Genomic DNA, 20,607 nt, shown 5'->3' with positions numbered 1-20,607 from the left:
CACACTTCATTATCTGGAGGTTTTTGTTATTGCAACTTGACCAACATTTTATCAAGCAAGATAAAAAATTCATATGGCAGCAGATGTATTAATAGGGGCATTTGGTCCCAGAGATATTTAATTTTGAGAAACTGTTATAGCATAGTGAGTTAGTAACAACAATATTTCTTTAAAATAGTTTTAATAACTCGTAAACTAGATTATAGCATTTATTATTGTCTTGAAAACAAAATTATCTGAGATAAATATACTACTTGATTTACAAAACCAGTGTTTTGATTCTGAAAGTACATTTTGCTGTGGTGCAGTTAGAGGCCACACTACCACTGCTAAGGTATTATCTTAGTGTCCGAGTGTATGTGCCATCATCCAGAGCTTCTTAGTGTAATGTAATTATTTAAAATATGCAATGTCACTAAAAATTATACAAGTGTTAACTGCTCAGTTAATTTTTTTTTTTTTTTGCTAAAGCCAAGATTTGATATCAAAATCTCATACAGCACTCCTTGAAATTTTCAGAAAGTCAACAGAAATAGTGGTTTCCACAAACTGTCTCATTCATTTTTGACACCAGTCCATCCCTCATGATGCTCTGTCAGTCATTTCGGTTCTTGTTTGTCATTAACATAATGCACCCCTGCCACAATGCTCCGTCACTTATGTTCTCACAATAAACGTTACAAAGTTGTCAGTGATTGTATCATACTTCAGAACTACAGTACATATTTTAAACAATCATACTACACCAAGTAGAACCAAGGACTCTACAATATTGGAGATTGTTTATTGAGCCACAAAATACTCGGATACAAAAATGGTTGGTAGCCTAAGGTAAGTTTTATAATTTAATCGAATTAAATGTGTTATTGTGTTTTGTACCTTTCTTTCTTACATTACTCCTTAAGTTTTACTGCCAAGCACCTTTATTACTACATGTAGTGATATTATTCGTTTCCTTCAAAGTAACCGCTAAAGATTTTACACTGTGGAAGGAAAATAATGGTCCTACATTCTTTGGGGTCCAGCCCCGGTAGAAGGAAAAAATACTCTTCTTATAAATATATAATTATTCTAACAATATTTTTATGATCACTAATCTACAGTAACATGCAATTATTGAGTGTTGAGCATATTAGGAACTAACTCTATAGGATCCATTTGAATATGATATAAAATTAATTGAAGCGTTTCTAATATGGTAAGATCAAAATTACATTTATTTTATTGGTGTTAGGAGTTTTCATATTGTTATTAGTATTCTGCTCATTCATGAATACGAAGAATTTGATTTTTACAACGTTCTAGCAATGTATTTAATTTAAACACTCATCTCTTCACAGCCTTTCCACAATATATTATTTAAAAATCAACACAACACCTGCTAATACTAAGAGATGCTCAATATTAAAGCATAAGCTAGCGTATATTCTAAACACAATGTTTAAATTGTAAGATTAAATAGTAACTTTAACTAAAGAATAAACAATATTTTTTATATGAATTACAGCATATTTGTAATTACTGTAAGTATTTATCTAAAAAAATATATACTCTGTTAAGTTATGTTCACTAAATACTTAATTGTAATACATAGTTAGCAATTCAAAAATAAATATAAATAGCAAAATTTATACAAATATAGTGCTCAGAGAACAATTTTTAAGGAATAGGAAAAAAGACTTAAAAAGATAAAGGAAAAAACTAGTAAAATTACTATAAACATTTTAGACAGAATGTAATCAATTAGAAATTGTATTTTAATTATGTAATTATATTATGTTAATTATATTACAATTGCAATTGTACACTTCTCAAACCTTTGAATGGCTACTGTCTCAAGATCTAAAAAATTATGTAAATACAAAAATTGTGCTAAAGTGTTAAGAATTCTAAAACTCTTTTCCGTTTTGGTCTGCAATACCCAGTAAATGAGATATAACTAATTTAAATGGCCATTCCATACATTAAATAGTCACCATCTTAAAAGTTTAAAAAATTTTCAAAACGTCTAAAAATATCTTACAACATACTCAAGATAAACATTGATTTTGCACAAATGCTAATGTAGCTTGTGCCTAAGGGTACATACATACACACTTGAGCAGAGATTGTCGCATACTTTCAAACAAGCTAACCTTGCATACTTGTACTTGCAAGCTAGCCTGGTGTGGTACGGACACATAGCTACTGTTTTAGTCACTTGTTGATTTTCAATATAAAAGGAAAAAGTGATGAAGATAAGTTGTTTTCTTTCAAAATACAGCTGCCAAATTCTTTTTGTTATGTGACTCAAGTCAATGTGATTTTTTATGCATTCAGTTTACACTGAAAGGCAGGAATATGGTGAATTTCATAAACTGTACCAAACGAAAATCCAGGAAGATTCTTTCAATATTAAGGATGAACATAGAAACTTTGGAGTACATTAAAGACTGGTAGAGCCAACACATAATCTTAGTGTAATGTTCACACTAACCCAATAGTGCACGAAGAGAGATTTGCACTAACATTGCGTTCTTTAGCTACAGCATAATCGTTTTAAATATTTGTCTTCATCATATAGGATGGGAGCACAAACAGTGGGAAAGACTGTTAAGGAAACTTTAGAAGCATTATGGAATGTATTTCAACCTTTGCGGTAGATGCTAGTTCCCACATAAACAGACTTTGTTAACATAGCAAACATTTTTACAAGATACAGAACTAACCTGAGTATATTAGGATATATCAATGGAAAATATTAAAAAATTATTCTACATGCAGACTCAGGGACTAAGTTTTACAATTATAAACACAAATATTCAGTACTTTTACAAGAAGTGGGTGACAGCAACTACAGATTTATAACGATTGACATAGGTGGTTTTGGAAAACAAATTGTAAATATTTACAAAATGCTACAGAACAATAACTTAGACCTCTCTTTAAAAGTCTCCGTTTAAAAAACATTTAAATTCTTAATAACACCTTAATTCTAAACATTTAATTAAATAAAACACTATCTCAATGCTTTTTTGTCAGGACTTCTGCCCCTCTCTTTATTTTACAGTAACTTTACGTTATACACCTAATTTGTTTCCAATTGTGTCCCACTGTTTGGTCACTAAAGTGGTGAATGTGATGATTTGGATGTGCTCGATCCACCAAACTGGCTACTCCACGATAATAGCCTAGTGACTGAGAACCAATGTGTACTATATAACCACATAACCTTGTTGTTCCTGAAATTGATAGAAATTTTTCCTAGGAAAGAAGTCGATCATCTGCCACGCTACTAGGTAGAGATTAAAATGGTAGGGTATCAAAAGGGTTAAAAATATGGAAAAATAATTTCTTCTCAGATTATATTTTTCATACACTGAAAAACTATCGTCAGACCCATCAATAATAGTTATATCGCTGTCAGAAAACAAGATAAAGAGATTTACATTCACCACTTAAATGTTTTTTATATGGCTGGCTGACATTAATTTAGCGACTTCTTTCTTAGGGAAAATTTCTCTATCGATTACAAGAGAAACCATATTTGTGCTTATACAATGCAACTCAGCTCCTGGACTATAAACAAATTAAATTAATTTTTCAATAAACATTTTGAACAACAGTTAAGAGCACCAATGCCAACGGCACACACCTTCTGCTTAAGAGGATATGGTTAACATTTATTACTGCGCATGGGCTAGTGCTCCCCACCTCTCTTAGAACTATATAACATTCGAGATACCAATTCTTCCAGTGTTCCAGGTAATATACAAGGCTCCAGTCTGTGTGCACATAGGCAGCTGTGGGATAAGTTCTATATAATGGCAAGCTAGTATGCTACCATCCAGGCTACCAAGCTATATGTATGTACTGTATCTATACCACAATTAGTACCTTGTGTTCCTTAATTAGAGCTTGTGCCTCTCCAATCAAGATATAATTGCTGTCACAGATTACTGACAAAATAACTTTTGTATGTTTACTTGTTTTTTTAACGTATATGTAAAATATCACACATAATCAAAATATCAGCGCCAGTTCCATCACCGGAATAATGTAGTTTCCTCACACACTGGCAAAACCAGAGACAATTCTACTCTCTGAATAGTTCAGTAACAGTATGTGTGAAGTGAAAATGTGTCCTTTGTTTTATTTGTTTATAATCTGTACTTTCTTGCTCCTTCTTATCCAATGTCTCCAAGTCTTCTACCAAGTACATGAATATTTTCTTCCAGACGTGCTTAAGAACTTTACCCTTGTATTTGTCACTGTTTGTTCAAAAACAAGATCCACAAATTTAGTGTGAACTAATAACATTGCTCCCAGTACCGGAACCGACTCTGGCTTTACCGGTATGTGTGAAAACACACTAAGTAATATCCATGTCGCTGTACAGCTTTGTAAAAGACAAAACAATTATTGTAGAAGTTCAGTTTAGAGGGATGAATATCATAGATAACAGTATATTTTATAGTAATCAAAATTGTCCAATAACAACAGAAAAGTAATGAAAAAACCTTTTTCATGTTAATGTATAAAGTTTTGCACATTATTAGAAACTAAATACTCAACATTTTTATCTAGTTTTTTTAGTAGTATACTTTCGTTTTCTATGACGTAAATCAACTCAAAATTAAAAAATGGTATTTTTCAACATAAAAAGGCAATTTTTTAACTAATTTTGATGTATAGGATTTAAATGTAAGAAAAATATAACACAGATATGTAAAGACAAATTCATTAGTAACACAATAAAACACTATCAATGTATATGTAAACCTTTTGTGTTTTTAGTTGTGATTGTTTTCTCTAAAACTCTGAAAATTTACGAAAAGTTTATGTATAACCAGCATGATCTTATCTGGTACTCTTGATAGATCAGTGATTTTTCAGTGGTACTAAAAGGGTTATATGATATGACTGTTATATGCTTTCCATGACACAATTCTGCTTCACAATGGTACATTTCTATAAATAAGACCACCTTAAATTCGTTCAAATGAAAAATGAATGAAGAACTATTATGATTGTGATTATAGCATTGATATTATTGGAAACAAAATTTCAATCATTATTCATTTATATCAATTCAAAATTATTAATAATTCATAAGATTATATGCTATAATTATTTGTATTATGTGGCTACTTACAACGTTATAAATGTGGAATTGGCGTATACATTGAAGCCAATATTTGTTTACACTTTCATGTATAGATACAAGAATATTATACAAAAAAGGAATGTTTTGCCAAAAATGTACAATCTACAAAGTGACTCAATTAAAAAATCTAAAAGGGTAATTAGTTTATTTAAAGATCATTTTCCAGGCTTCAATATGCCATTCTGATGTGAACAGTATTCAAATATAAGAAAAGTTATGGAAATGATGAACATTCAAATCACAAAAAATGAGTGGTTAATATGTTTATATATTTAGAATTTGTTAGATTCATGTTTACAGATTTACCAACTTCTCATCAGAAAGAAACATTGCCTTAAAAAATACTAAACTGTAAAACTCAAATCAAAAAATAATAAAATTTCTGAATAAGTTGGTAGTATGAGGCATTTTTCTTTACTTGTGATAAGTAAAACCATACTGTCTATGTAAAAGTCTGACAAATAATAAAAGGTTAACCCTGACAATAACAATTAGTTCATGCAAAATATTATTTGTATAAAATACACAAACGTAACAAATTAAATAATTCAATAAATTATATTTAAATAAATAATAATGAAAATCATACATTGTTTTCTTTGGCATTTAAATGGTCTAATTCTAAATGTATAAATAAAAAAATGTTAAAACCCACACCAAAAACACACTCAATATGACAGAAGCAAAAGGATTACACAATAAGAAGAAATCAAGCCCTCAACCTTAGAATATAACACTATTATGGACACATAGCCAAGTTAAAATATTTAAAATAATTAACTCGTCTAATAATTTAAAATATACCAAAATAAGAGATTGGTCATGATCCACTTTGAAATAGGTTTTTAGAGCTTTTTGCCAGAAAACAGTTTAACGTCATGTTGTTGACATGAACGTTTTATGCACTGAGCATTCTTTACACAATGAAAACTGATGTTTTTACCAGATTTAAGCCATATTAAATCTCAGAGTACACCCCACACAATGATCCACTCCATATTAAATTCACATAGAAATAGGAAAGTAATATAAATAATTGTCACAGTGACCAATTTCTCCAGTAATTATTTTCTATATAATATTATGGTATCAATGTATTTTATTTTGGATTAAAAACTGTCATAATCTTGTTAATCTGTAACATTAGAAAAAATCCAGGTATACTAAGAAAGAAACAAAAGAGGCCTTGTGATAGTATTTTATCCGAAACATTTCACACACAGATGATGAAATATTTTGTACACTATACAGATGAAGTTTAAATCTGTTACATGGCTCAAAATGATGCTTTTGGGAGTATGAAGGTCTGTTTTGGAAAATTTTAAAATGTAAACATATGTTGTCTCTTTGACTATGTAAACTAATTTTAAAGGTCTTTGAACCCTAATTATTTAACACAATTTTGTTTATATACATTTAACCATATTTACAGGTTGTACAAAAACGTAAAATAATTGTTTTTACACCTTATTTTATTTTAGAGAACTCCTAAGTACATTGTAGAGAAACAACATTTTTTCCAGAACTCATAATGACATCCCTTTCTCAAAATTATAACGTAAGGCACTTTTCTTCCCATTTTTTAAATGTAAAATGGTTTTAATGTTATAACAATAAAAAAAACAAGAGTCAAAATTTTCATATAGCACATGGTGTTATACATCAAATTGAACACAAATGAAAATAAAGATATTCCAGAAGTTCCATATTTCTTTAACAGTTTCCAAATGAAGTTTTCACAGTTTTCTATAAAATATTTTTGTCAACAAAATATATCTGATATGAAATTATGGGTCACACTGATTTAATGAATTGTAACATCAATATTAACAAAGAAGTCGAAGTGTGACATTGTTACAAAACTGTATTGCATCCACCACATTGTGTGCAGAAAACTTTCCTAAAAGAACATTATTCATGCAAGGTGTTTTAAAGACCTCCATATCATGTTCAAGAGGCTAAGAATGTTCAGCCTGATCACAACCATTATTAGTGCAGTTGTAGATAAGGGAGCTGCCAAGGTTTTAGCTGTTATTGAGCAAACCCACTACATTCATCTAGAGACTAGCAGCTGATTCTGCCATTGGCCACATAACAGTTATCAATGCAAAGATGCACCCGTACAGAATATCCTTACATCAAGAGCCTTCTAAAGATAACATCACATTAACTTTGGTGTATGGGCCCTACAGAAAATAATGGAAGATCATGATTTTTATCAAGTATGAGATCTGGTGAGACAACTATTCATAGCTATGCTGAAGTAAACCGTAATAATATGTTATGTTGGTCCTTTGAGAATCCACTTTGATGTATGAAGTAATAGACAACCAGAGGTAAAGGATACTGAACAAATGGCATAATTGGTATAAAGATTGTTAGTCCCCACTTTTCAAAGGCTTTCTGAAACCAACATGTACAATAAATTTCTCATCAACCATTTGATCATTATTTTTCCCATGTAAGCAAATATAAACTGTGGCTATAACACAATGACCTCCACACCACTCACTAATTTTTTGTGCTATGCTAGACAAGTGCTATGCTAGTTTTCAGGAAAATGGACAGACAGGAATGGTGCTATAACTGTCTCCAGTCAGCTACCAGACTTGACAACCATATATATATATATATATATATATATATATATATATATATATATATATATATATACATATATATATATACATATATGACCTGTGAAGATAGATTAAGAGCATTATTTATCCTCCAAGAAAAATGAATAGAGAAGACATGATGAGGAGGAAAAGAGAAGAGATACTGTGTATTTCAAAAGTTGAAATCCAGAGTCTACTTACAGTAGAGTCACTTAAATATTTTCTTGTCCGAGTAGAATGTTTTATTGAAGATGAAGATGGACATTTTCAACAGCTTTAAGCGTTTCTCCAACTGTTATAAAGTATTTACCTAATGCTTTGGTAAAGTAGACAAACTTATTTTATAACTTTAAAAAATGAATTTGTAAATACCAAGTAATTACAAGAAATAATTGTTAAAAATATATTTTTCATTCACCATTTTGGAACAGTTAAATATATGGCAAAACTTGAAATACAAAACATTTTGTTTCTTATTAACCTATAATTTGATGTGTAACATAGCATAGATTGCTATTTGAAAATGTTTACTTCAAAAGTTTTTTATTGCCCTAGTGTTCAAGAAGTTGTTTATTTTCCTAGGTTCAAGAAGTTTTTTATTTTGTCGTTCAAAAATGTTTCTAATTTGCTAAATGGGAAGAATGGTACCCCATTTTATATAATTTGAAGAAAGATGTAATAAGGAGTTCTAAAAAATTGTTTCTCTATAGAATATGAAGGAATTACAAAAAAAAAAATAAATGTTATCAACATTTTTTACATATTGGTAGATAGCATAGACACAATTAACCATAATTTTAAAATTGATTTAAATAGAGAGATTGTGTTAAAATAGTAGACTTCTGAGACCTCTAAAATAACATGTAAGGCAACCTATGTTTATATTTAAAAACCAGTCCATATTCCCTAAAGTATCATTTTGATGCATGTGCCTTGAAAAGTAATTTCTGAATTTCTTGAGGTCAAAATGTGGTGTTACAGTTGGAACAAGAATTTTATTTCAATTCTCTTGACCGATACAGGTAATGTCCAAAGGTAATCTAATTATACCCTGTATAATGTTTTTTTAATTACCTCAAAATTTCAGTCACTAAGATCAACTGGGTACATGATAATATGAGGCGTTTCTATAAACACAGGCTCATATTTCACAAACCAAAAAGACATGTGGATTTATAAAGCCACTTATAATAATGCCTACCTCATGTTGCCCAATCCGGAATGCAACATAAATTATGAAAGGTCACATGTACCCAATGAGGTACATATTGTCATGAAAATGTTAATTTATTTTATCTTAGAACTGTTAATAAAAATAGCATTTGGCATTCAGAAAATTTTGATATAAAATGTATTGTTATAAATCTATTAAAATCATTTAGGGATTTTAGTAAGTTTTTGTTACTATAAAGAACACATCGTATCTGTCCATGGTCATTTATAAATTTACTTACAACTGTGTATGTTAGTTTCTGGATTTTTCTTTTTGCCAGCAGCTGTTGATGAATAAGATAAATACACAAAACACAATAATTATAATTCAAAATTAACACGAATTATGTACTATAAAGAGCTATAAAAAATAGAGTAGCTTTACAATTTCCAAAAACAAATTAAGAGTCACTGTGACAATATATTATCATAATTTATGAATGCAAATGGTGTATGATTCAATAGTCCTACACATTAATTCTTTTTTATTCCCCACTCCTAAATATACATAAAATAACCAAAACTTTAAGATTATTTTGTAGGAGACAGAAATAATGTAGTTTAGAAGAGAATTATTCAATTTAGACCAGTTTCATTCTGATACGTTAGCCAGTAGCTTACCCATATTTGGTGTATCATTGTTGCTATATTTTCAAAGATATCTTTTTAAGTGGTTTATTGTGTTTCTGTAAAGTAAGAAACTTGTTTTTTTTGGAAATATGAGTTTTTAGATAGTTAAACTATTAAAAACTAAGGTAATTATTCCACACTTGACTAACACACTCTTGGCTTAAAATCCACAACCATACAACTATTATGTGAGACTAACAATAAATTCAATTTCAAAATTCCCAACAGTGTGTTGGTAACATATCTAATGTATCAGAATAGAATAGGTAGTTGACAATGAAGGAATGATTAGTTATTAGATGAGAACACCACTTACAATGCTAGAGTTAGTCTCTGGAGAGGAACCGTTGACCCTAGTAGCCATGAACTGCATAGCCATCATAGTGCTGCGGAGAGCGTTCTGCTCAATCTTGTTCCACACCGTAGCCATGATGAAAGCGAAGATGATGACAGCAGTGAGGATTACCAGAGACAGTTGGAATGCACGAGAGTATGTTTCGGGAATGTCAGAGAAAAGGCAGAGGCACGCAAGACCGAAGATGATTGTACTAATCATGCTCCAGTAGTGCACCCGAGACCAGTAAAGCTGCTTGACGGCCTCACTGATGACACCTGTGCCTTCGCACAGACACGTCATCATCTCCTCTGGCTTGCTAAACATGTGGTCAGCCATATCTATAATCATACACATTACACTGAAAGAATTAGAAATTACTGAAGCAAGCTATATATATGGATAACAATTTCTGATATACACAAATGCTAAATGCTACTTCTATTATATACAAATAATCTTTAATATTGCCACAATATGCTAGTCAGTATTAGTTGAAGGCTGTCTACTGTATCTCAATATTTTCAATACAGGACACATAAACCAAAATGAAAAATTGTCTTATAACTGATAAACATGTTTATTTGGTTTTAATTTATAAAGTTCTTGATTTTAGTTCATTTTAATTAAAAATATCAGTCTCTTTTTTACTTTAATACTTGACTTTTTTTATTTATTCTCCTACTCCACTAATTTTTTTAATGTACTCATAGGTTAAGCCTAGATCTGGTGTCATAGGAAAAGTTTATCCCACTTAGAGCATTTTTTATGAGTATATGTACTATATATATAAGATTATGACATACACATATTACACTTTTTTAGAGTTATAAAATAGTATTTATTAAATCTATAGTATGAGAGGATATCTTATTTTAAAAGGAAAAATCCATTTTCATTCAGAGGTAAACAACATCATGTGAACTTAAAGTAAACCTATCACATTTAGGGACTACTTAAAAAAAAATTAACACTTTCACTGCCGCCTGCTATTTCTGACAACTTTCTTACACTGCCGTCCATATTAATGTTTTTTTTTTTTTTAATAAATATAATTGTTTAACTAATTATAAGAAAACTATGGGACTTACATTTTTTTTAACTTAGTTCTTCCTCTTTCTACACAAATGCTCATGCATAAATATTTTTAAACAGAAAGTTTTGTTTTAAAATAAAAAGAAACATCATATATTTTGTAAAAAATAAAAAGCTGATAAAAAAAACATCAACATGTACTTACTACTAGTCTATAACACAATATATTTCTCTTTATTATTTGCTGTATTCAGCATTATTATTACTGTCACTGTAGCTACACATATTTTCAATTGAAATCCACTTATGTTTGAATATTGTTTTAGTGTGGAAAGTTTTTGAAACATGGTTCTTTGTACGTGGCAATTTTCAAAATTTGTACTCGCTAGTGTCTCTTCTTGCAGCCTTGCCTGATTAATTATTTTTAGTTATCAAAGAGCATAATAAAAGCTTTTATTATTATTTTGCTTATATTTGTTATTTGAGTTATTTGTTGTTGAAACAATGTCAACAAATTATTTGGATCTCCAAGAAGTCTATCAGTAATAAAATCAGGATTACTGATAGACTTAAGTGCAGCTGTGTGATCTTGGAATAAATATTCACTTGAAAATCTGAGTAACTCTTCTAGCACTGGATTATCTTCAATACTGTCTCGATTCATTGTATTTACTTACAAAACAATCATTGTAAACTAAAGTGATAGCAAGCAAAACAATAACAATGCAGAAAACAAATTAGCAGAACGATAGCTAATTCTGACTTGTCTGTAGCGACGTGACGACAAGTTCATAAACAAACCACTTTTTTCTGATATTCCCGATTGATAACTGCCAACAACATTTCATAAATCATAATCCATAGAGTATGAATTAAAAAACATGGAAATAGTGAATGACAATCAATACTGAAGTCCAAATACGTTTAAATGCATTTATATTACTGTAAAAGTCGGTGCCATCAAAAGTCATTGGTAGTCTACAGAATTCCATGAGTGACGTCAAATAACGTTATCGACAGTGAAAGTTTTAAAATGAACATAGTGTTTTATACTGCTGTGTCATCTAGCAAAGATTTGATGAATTAATATTTCATTTCATTTTTATTGAAAAGCCATACTGATATGGACCACACCGATCAGTCAACCATCACTCAAAATGCAATGGTTGTCAATTTTGAAAGATTAACTAACAAGGAAACCTAAAATATCAAAAAGATTGGAGATTTATATTAAACCAATGGAATTACACAGTATGTAGGTCTCAAAACATAATGTTACTGTTTACGGTTTACATAATGTTACGTAATTGAATTTACTTGTACCACTAAAAAATGGCAATGTCCAGAAAAGTCCTGCTTCCATCAGATACTTATATTTAATAGCTTTAATAGAGATTATGTCTTACTGTGATGGATAGAAGGTGTTATTTTAAAAGTGGCAGCAATGGCTTCATGGTCAGAGTAGCTGAAGCTCTCTCCAGGCACTCGCTCAGCCAGTGGCATCGTATAGTTCTGCAGCTCCACCTATAAACATTCACTACTATTGATATCCACAACACAGACAAATAATAAGATTATTAAGCAATTTTTAAATGAATAAAAATTTTTTATATTTATTTCTTGACAGATGTATGAGGGTAATCCCACCAATAACACAATTTATCATATCATTAAATGTCTAGAGCCCTATCAGATAGCTCAAGTGAGTCTCAGTGTAAAACAACACTTCCAACAGTTGGAGGGAAATTAACTTCCAAGACATTGGAAGTTTATAGTTGTACCAAGGATGGCTCAATCAATGGTTTACGTTTATCATATGATTTAAATGTTTGTGTAAACAATGTAGATAGGTAACCAAAGTAAAGAAACATTGTGGTTTTGTAAATAATATTGCAATTGAATTTTGTATGTTCATTGTCTGTCAAAAAACTGATTGGGCATTAAAATACAGATAATCACTAAAATGTTCTAATATTACACTTTGTTTAAAAAAATCTATAGATTAACCAAAAAATGAAATACCTTAATTTTGTAAATAAAATTATATTTGAACTTTTTATATTCTATATCAATAAATTATTGTAAGTCTGCTGTGTCTAAGGACAACTGCTAGGCACTAAATAGGTGATTTATAAAATGAGCTTGTTTCATACTTTATGTTACATAAATACATCTTCTATATGAATATGTTACGATCCAGTCCCCACGGTGGCTGTGCGATTTTGCTACGTTCGTCGTCCCCCGTTTGTTGTGCCAATTTGCTCACAATCAGTTTTCTAAGTGTGCTGCCCCTCGTTGGTTGTGCGACTTGCTTACGATCAGTTTTTTAAACCGCTTTTTAACACGTGTTGTAATCCCCTGTTGGCTGACTCATATTGTTCCAAGTCGGTATTTAAATAACGATCAAACTTCAATGTCTGTGGTGTTGTTGGAAGTGTAGTTTGTATTAGTGAAAGTAGGCTACACGTTATATATCACTAGCACTGGGTCTATATTTATCTCAGGTTTTTTAAGTAGGTTGAATTATGGTTCAAACTTAATATTACTCTATTGAAAGTTCTGATCAATATGATTGTTTATATCATAATAAAGTTCACAAAATATTCACTGTTCTTATCAATCACTTTGAATCTAAAAAGTTTTGAAAGTAATATTCTTTAAGCTAAAGCTTAATTTCTTACTTACCACATTTCTTTGTAGATGGGATAGTCAATGAAAGACAAAGCAAATGACTTTGACGTCAATTTATTTTATGTTATACTGTCTAATTCTACTCACTTTGCTTTGATAATTTGTTCACTAACACAACATCCCATCCCTGATTACAACTTCAATGCACTATTGTACAGTTTCATATTTCATCACTACTGTACCAGGAGGATCTACATGAGTACACGACCTTGCTGCTTCAAGTCCAGAGAGAGAGAAGAAGGATTCTCCATGCATACCGGCTCAAACAATACTCATCCCCTCTCCCGTTCAAATCAGCGTCTTCACGATTGAATATAATTTGATTCTTTTCTTATAATTGTCGAAATTTATCACGTTCACTATAATTGATCAATTTAAGTCTTTCTATTTTCTTTTATTATTTTTCTATAGCTTTTTTATTTAAATTTTTTGCAACATGTGCTTTCTGATGTCATCAATACGCAAGTCATTTTATCCCACAATTGGCTTTTCTGCATAATTTTATTTAGTACTTTTGTAAAACACGAATTTTGGTTATGTTTAACTCATTTTAATTAATTAAATTTGTTCCTGTATAAAGTTTAATATATTTCTCCATTATTAATTAAATAAATCTCAATTCCGATAACATGTGATTTACTGACGTCACAGTCTGCTAATTCCCCGCGAATATTTAAATGTCGTAATTTGACCTGTCACAAATACATACAGGGTGTCCAAAAAGTCCCGGGTCGGTTAAATATTTTTCAAAATATTTAAAATAGAGCTGCAAAACCTTACACAAAGTTACTGGACATAAAAATCTATTTTATCACATATTCAGTGGGGCGGCCCGCTAGGAGTCAGAAGAAAATCTTAAATGTAAGCATAGGTTGATATGCATATCAAATAAAAGGTCTTTATTAATAGAGTACAGAGCCGCAAACCCGACTTCAAACGTATAACTGAGTCAAAAATCACAGCCGTTCAAAGATGACTTGAGTTTGCAACTTAGGTTAATGTAAAAAATACACTGATGAGCTTTTTGATTTTAACTTTACTAACCCAAAACTGTTTACAATTAATTAACGGTATATTGTTCTCGTAACTGTTGATTTTGATATTGGGTTTCGGTTTGACTCATTTCAAAACCCTGCCCCCCTGAGGAAGTAGCGGATCACTGAATATATGATAAAATAGATTTTTATGTCCAGTAACTTTGTGTAAGGTTTTGTAGCTCTATTTTAAATATTTTGAAAAATATTTAACCGACCCGGGACTTATTGGAAACCCTGTATATAATTATGTCTCAAAACATTTTTATCATGGATAGGTGTGGCTGAAAATTTTATAAGATGTTTTAAATTGGTAATACACATTATATGTACTAAAAATGTATAGTTACACACGTTTTCAAGTCAGAGGCCTATATTGTAGAGGCACATTTTATAATCTAACAAATAAAAATTAAAGATATAAGATACACTATGTAGTTCATAAAATAGAGCTATTTCCCTGAAATTCCAAAAATCCCTTTAAAATAGTAATTTTTCATTTTTTGTATTATATAATGTTCTCAAAAGGGATGAAAGTTACATTTTTGTATTTATTTTACAAGTAATCAAACAGTGACTTGGTTCTCTTTCTTAATAAATTTAATATAATGCTAACCAACTTTTGCTTCGTGTGTTCAACAAAATGAAGTCTTTAACACAAAAAAACCATTGTGTTTGTGAAATAATATTAGTTAAACAAAACCAATTGTATAGAAGTAAGTAACACGCTTTTATTATAATTCATACATCAATTACAGACTTACTTGAGCCCCCAAGCCAGGCCGGTAGAATATGTGGTCTATCCGCACCCCATTAGGATTCCTAGAAACTTCTCTGCTGTTAGCATAACTGTTGCGACTGCAGTCATACGTGCCAATGTCAGAGCCCTCTGACTACCAACAAATATATCAATAATGTAATACACATACTTATAATATGACTGTAAATATTTATCAGATAAATAGCAGTTTTACACATTCTTCTTCCTATTGCCATGCATTTAAGCCTCAAGGGCCTTTTGCACACCCCCAAAGTATAGTACATGGCCAACCAATTTACGATTTCAGCAGTTCTACAAATCGCTTTCTAGATACACATCAGGTCCTTCTTGGGAAATTCACCACCTTTGTCTAGATTATCAAAGATGACGTAGTGCTCCCTTGCTATTGCAGGCCAATCAAACAGCTCAGGTGTTCAGCAGTTTTCTCTTGCATATCACACATTTTATAGAGCGAATCCTTCAGAGAATCCCGACTCTGTGAAGATGCTTTCTCAGGTGACCATGTTCCGTAATTAGATCACTCTTTTTTAATATATCAAGTTTGGTGAAAAACAACCCAAAAATTTAATAAGATTTTAAATATCTTGTTTACAGATGTTGAATACATTGAGGCTCACTTGTATCTCCAAAAAGATCTGAAAATCTACAAGGTGGTTATCAAATTTATTTTCAGATCAATTTTTGTTTAAATGCAGAGAAATTGCTCCCTACTAATAGAAATCTCAAAGAATTAAGTGTCCGAAACACCACTAAGACTCAAACTGTATGCTCGAGACTGAGTAGTTGATTTTTGTCTTAGAGACATCTTTCCTTTTCTTGAGCAAAGAAACTCTATACCTTTTCCTACTAAGATTTTTTTAAATCTAAAATTAAAGTTTGTTCTGTTTGACAGCTTCAGATCCAAGCCCAAACAGTCTTTAAACCACTTGAAAAAGGTTGTCATGTCTGTGGGTGTAGAGCAAACTTGTAGTTGCAGTGTATTTCTTACAGAATTTCTTTTAGCGGTTCCATCACGGTTTATCTTCCACATGTGTTTGTTTTCACACATATAAAAATTGACATTATTTTTAAGGGCATCAACATCAGTACCATAACTAAACATATTCTTACACTAGTACACTTTACTGTCTTCCTTGGGTCATATGTTAACAAACTTCCAGATACAACTAAGTTTAGTTAAAGTATTAATTTACTTGTACAAACATTAAAGGCAGACTTTTTAAAATCAAGTTTCATTTTATTGATGAGTTTTAACTGATTTCGAGGTTCTGGAATTACATAAGAAATATGTTTTATAATATTTACATAAAGATGTATTTCCTTGATGTAATATTTTTCCTTTTATAAATTTCTAAAATTATTACAAATATATTTTTGTTAAAAATTGATAGAACAGTAAATAACAAGATTGGTTCAACCACTCATATAAGTTGCAGAAGTGTCACTGCAGTTAAATCTCACAATGGTGGAATAAGCGAGGAAAAACACAAATTCATGTTACTTTACAAGATTTAGAGTGAAAACTACAGCACTGGTTAAGCAGGGGGCATGATGTCACCATCCACGTACATACAGAATAGAACGGAGTGCGCAATTCAATCCCACCATTCATGTCACCTGTCAATCTTACTCAATTCTCCAGTTAGACGTTGTCAGGTTTTGCTTCCTATTTGTATGAGCACATCACTTTAGTTATGTTGTCATCCTTTTTTTGTTATTCACGTTTTTAGTTACTTTGTTTAGTTGGTAGTCTCACTCCACTACATTACCCAAATAAAGACCCTGAATAAATAGCAAAATGCTAATTCTAAAAACAATTAAATAAAAATAAAAATCATTACTATTCAATCTATACCTAAAGTAACCTTGTTTTTTACTCTTGGTGCTAGTTAAAAAACCTATTACAAACCATATTTAGTACTGGAATCATAATGTTTAATTGGTTTCAGATCATTAAAAAAAAGTAACTAATTATACAATAAAATTTTTCTACAAGTGATTTCGATAAAATATGAATGATATACTTTTGCTGTAAAACATACTTACATTCTTTTCATAAGCATCTCTGAGGTGAGCCGTGTGCTGAACTAGTCTATGACACAACTCTCCCAGGCTGAGTGTTGAGATCACCAGCCAATATTGACAGATGAGCCGCTCCAGATGTCAGGTCCACAAACTGAGCTGTGTCAAATGCTTGCACAACACGGTGTGCCAGATACTCATCGTCATCATTATACTGAGCGTGCAGCTACAACAAACACTTATTGTTACATGACCAGACTATCCAGGCTGAGTGATGAGATCACCAGTATTGACAGGTGGCCTGCTCATGTTATAAAGAAAAGTGTTATTATATTTAAGGTATGATTTTAGGGGTCACAATAAATTCTTTGGCTTAAACCATGAAGCTAATTATTATGGTTTATCTCCCTTAATGCTTTATAAATTGTATTATAGTAACTGTAGTCAGGTAGTATGTCTCAACAATATATGGTCAAAAGAAGTTCTGCCCCTCAGGGCTATGTCAGAGGTAACGTTTTGTCTTTTATTTGTATTAATGCTTTATATTTGTCCAGTGAAATTCAAACCATTCTTTGTGAAGATGATAGTTTTTATGTTTTACTCATATATATATATATATATATTTATATATATATATATATATATATATATATATATATATATATATATATTTGCCAGGTAAAATATTAAAATAAAAATGTATATTTTTTATTGGGTGTAAACGATACAATAAAGAGAAAAACGTTTTCTAAAAATATTATAGCTATGATTTTTTTACATTATGTATTTATATAAGGTTTATTTGATTTTTGACTAACATAACACAGGTATTGCCAATTGTAAATAAACATGTAACTGAACATCAAATTTTAATTTTGTTGCTAACAAAAAATGTTAAATGCTTACACAAACTTTTACTTTATAAAAGAACTTCTAGAGGCCATAAAGCTATTCAAGATACCAAAATTTAATAATATAATATGGAATTTCAAGAGAAAATATATTATATAATTATCCTGAAATCCGAGAACATTTTGTAGTGAGTGCACTCTCAAGAACACTCCTTTAAGAAATTGAAAAAAAAATTAATAATTAGCTATCTTGCTTTATACGGTTTAGAACAACACAAAACAAAACAAATTTACAAATGTTTGGCTTACGAGTTATTGATCAGAAAAGCAGCATGTTTCCTTGCTCTAACAGTAGATCAAAATTTTAGTTGAGATGGGCACATAGATAGTATAAATAAAATAACTCTGGAACCTAAGCTAAATGCCAACAAGATGTCATTTTAATTAGACTTTAGAAACATTTAGGCATATTTATTTTGCTTATTTATTAATTCTCACATCAGTTTTGGCCTAGCCTTTTTGGATCAAAAAGAAAATAAATTTGAACAGAATCTTAGAATAACAAAAAAGACTCATAAAGAACTAAAATATGATGAATCAGTTAGAGAACACAGTTATATCTTAAAGTACACACAATTCATGGGCAGTATATTGACTAAACATTGACTAAATATATATTTCCAAAATTAAGGCTATAAATTCAAAATATCTCCCATCTCATATATATATATATATATATATATATATATATATATATATATATATATATATGTGTGTGTGAAATATATTTTACATATATATAAACATGTGGAATTATTTCAAGTCATCACAGATTACAGTTTTATAAAGATGAAACATATTATTTGAGAAAGAAATAATTTAATATTTACCAAATGGTATTAAACCTGAGCGTAATGTAGAACATTTTTTGAAAACATACATATAGTGCATAAACAAACCAATGTATTCTTTGCATGGAATGGAAAATGCATACCTGTTCTCAATATAAGTTAAATATATTGTAGGAATTATTGCAGAATACTCAAAATATGTGAATAATACAAATAAATAATTTGATAAATTAAAGTAACTGTATAACATAATAAAGCTGCATTATTGACAAATAACCGATGATATACAGTATCGACACTTACAAACAGAAGTGACAACTCAAAAATGTGGAAGTAAACATTTGGCCAGAGTAGAGAAATTTGAGTGAAAAGGCTTACTATGTAAGTATTGAAAACAGTGATTTGAGAGCTATTTTGATTACTTACATGAGTAGTGTAAATATTGATGTTGAGCCCTTGAACTGTTACTCGACACAGTCCAACACCTTTACCTCCAAACCAATCTCCATGGAAAATCTTGTGGATGTAACCGTTGACTGACCACTGGTGGAAGATGAATGACTCAAACGGATATCGAGACAGAATACTGAGTCCTGAACCTGTCACTCCACTGATAACAAATTTTTCACAGCATGAACAATAAAACCCAACCTATTAATTTGTTTAGACAATAGAGTATAAATCAGTATGATGCGCTTATGACCAAAACTGATACTTCTTTGACATTGAGGAGGTTGCAGACTTATGCATGGTGGTGACTCTGAATTAGGTTAACATACTATAGCTAAGAAATGATTTTAGATGAATACATATTGGGTCTAACAATAAAATGTTAACATTGAATACTACTGCTCCAGAACTGTTTGTTTACAACTGTTGAGACCTGAACCAATGCTCTTTACCAACGGTTCTATACAGCTTCAGTCGTGATTTTGGCTGCAAGGAGTTTTGGAGGCTTTCTTTACATGCAAGGAAATATTTTTGTAGCTATTCCACATTAATGTTTTATACACTATGCTGGAAACATATAACTAATATACTTTTGAAAAAATATTTAAGCTATATTTTAAATACATAGAATCAAGAATCTTTATTGTAAGGGACAACAAGTTGCATTATAACGTCAAAAATCTGTAAAATTAGATAATATCCTTAGTTAAAATCAAGCTAATAAGCTTAGTTAAAATTAAAAAGACAATAAATAAAATTACAACTAATTAAAATCAACACTATAACTATATATTATGTGAATATGTTAGTAGCAATGTTTGAAATTTTAACATTAAATAGAATCCTTAAGCATATTATATGTCATTTGATAATTTTGAGAAAAGTACAAATTAAGAGTAATTGTATTACTGTTTTTTATAGACCAAGATATTTTATTAATAGGAACAGGCCA

The 20,607-nt window shown here is 30.3% G+C and overlaps 1 protein-coding gene across 1 annotated transcript in view; it reads right to left on the bottom strand.

Moving 5' to 3' along the window:
- The window catches only part of LOC124357418 (putative neutral sphingomyelinase), a 59,624-nt gene that overhangs the window by 11,822 nt on the left and 27,195 nt on the right, over positions 1-20,607 (bottom strand). The window contains 6 exon segments of the mRNA XM_046809209.1: positions 9,923-10,281; positions 12,382-12,499; positions 15,465-15,593; positions 17,528-17,590; positions 17,592-17,729; positions 19,632-19,815. Coding sequence (XP_046665165.1) covers positions 9,923-10,281; positions 12,382-12,499; positions 15,465-15,593; positions 17,528-17,590; positions 17,592-17,729; positions 19,632-19,815 — 991 coding nt within the window.

The sequence above is a fragment of the Homalodisca vitripennis genome, chromosome 3 (assembly GCF_021130785.1).
Source record: "Homalodisca vitripennis isolate AUS2020 chromosome 3, UT_GWSS_2.1, whole genome shotgun sequence".
NCBI lineage: Eukaryota > Metazoa > Arthropoda > Insecta > Hemiptera > Cicadellidae > Homalodisca > Homalodisca vitripennis.
Note: the sequence above shows the minus strand (reverse complement) of the source record. Positions and strands in the feature narration are given on the sequence as shown.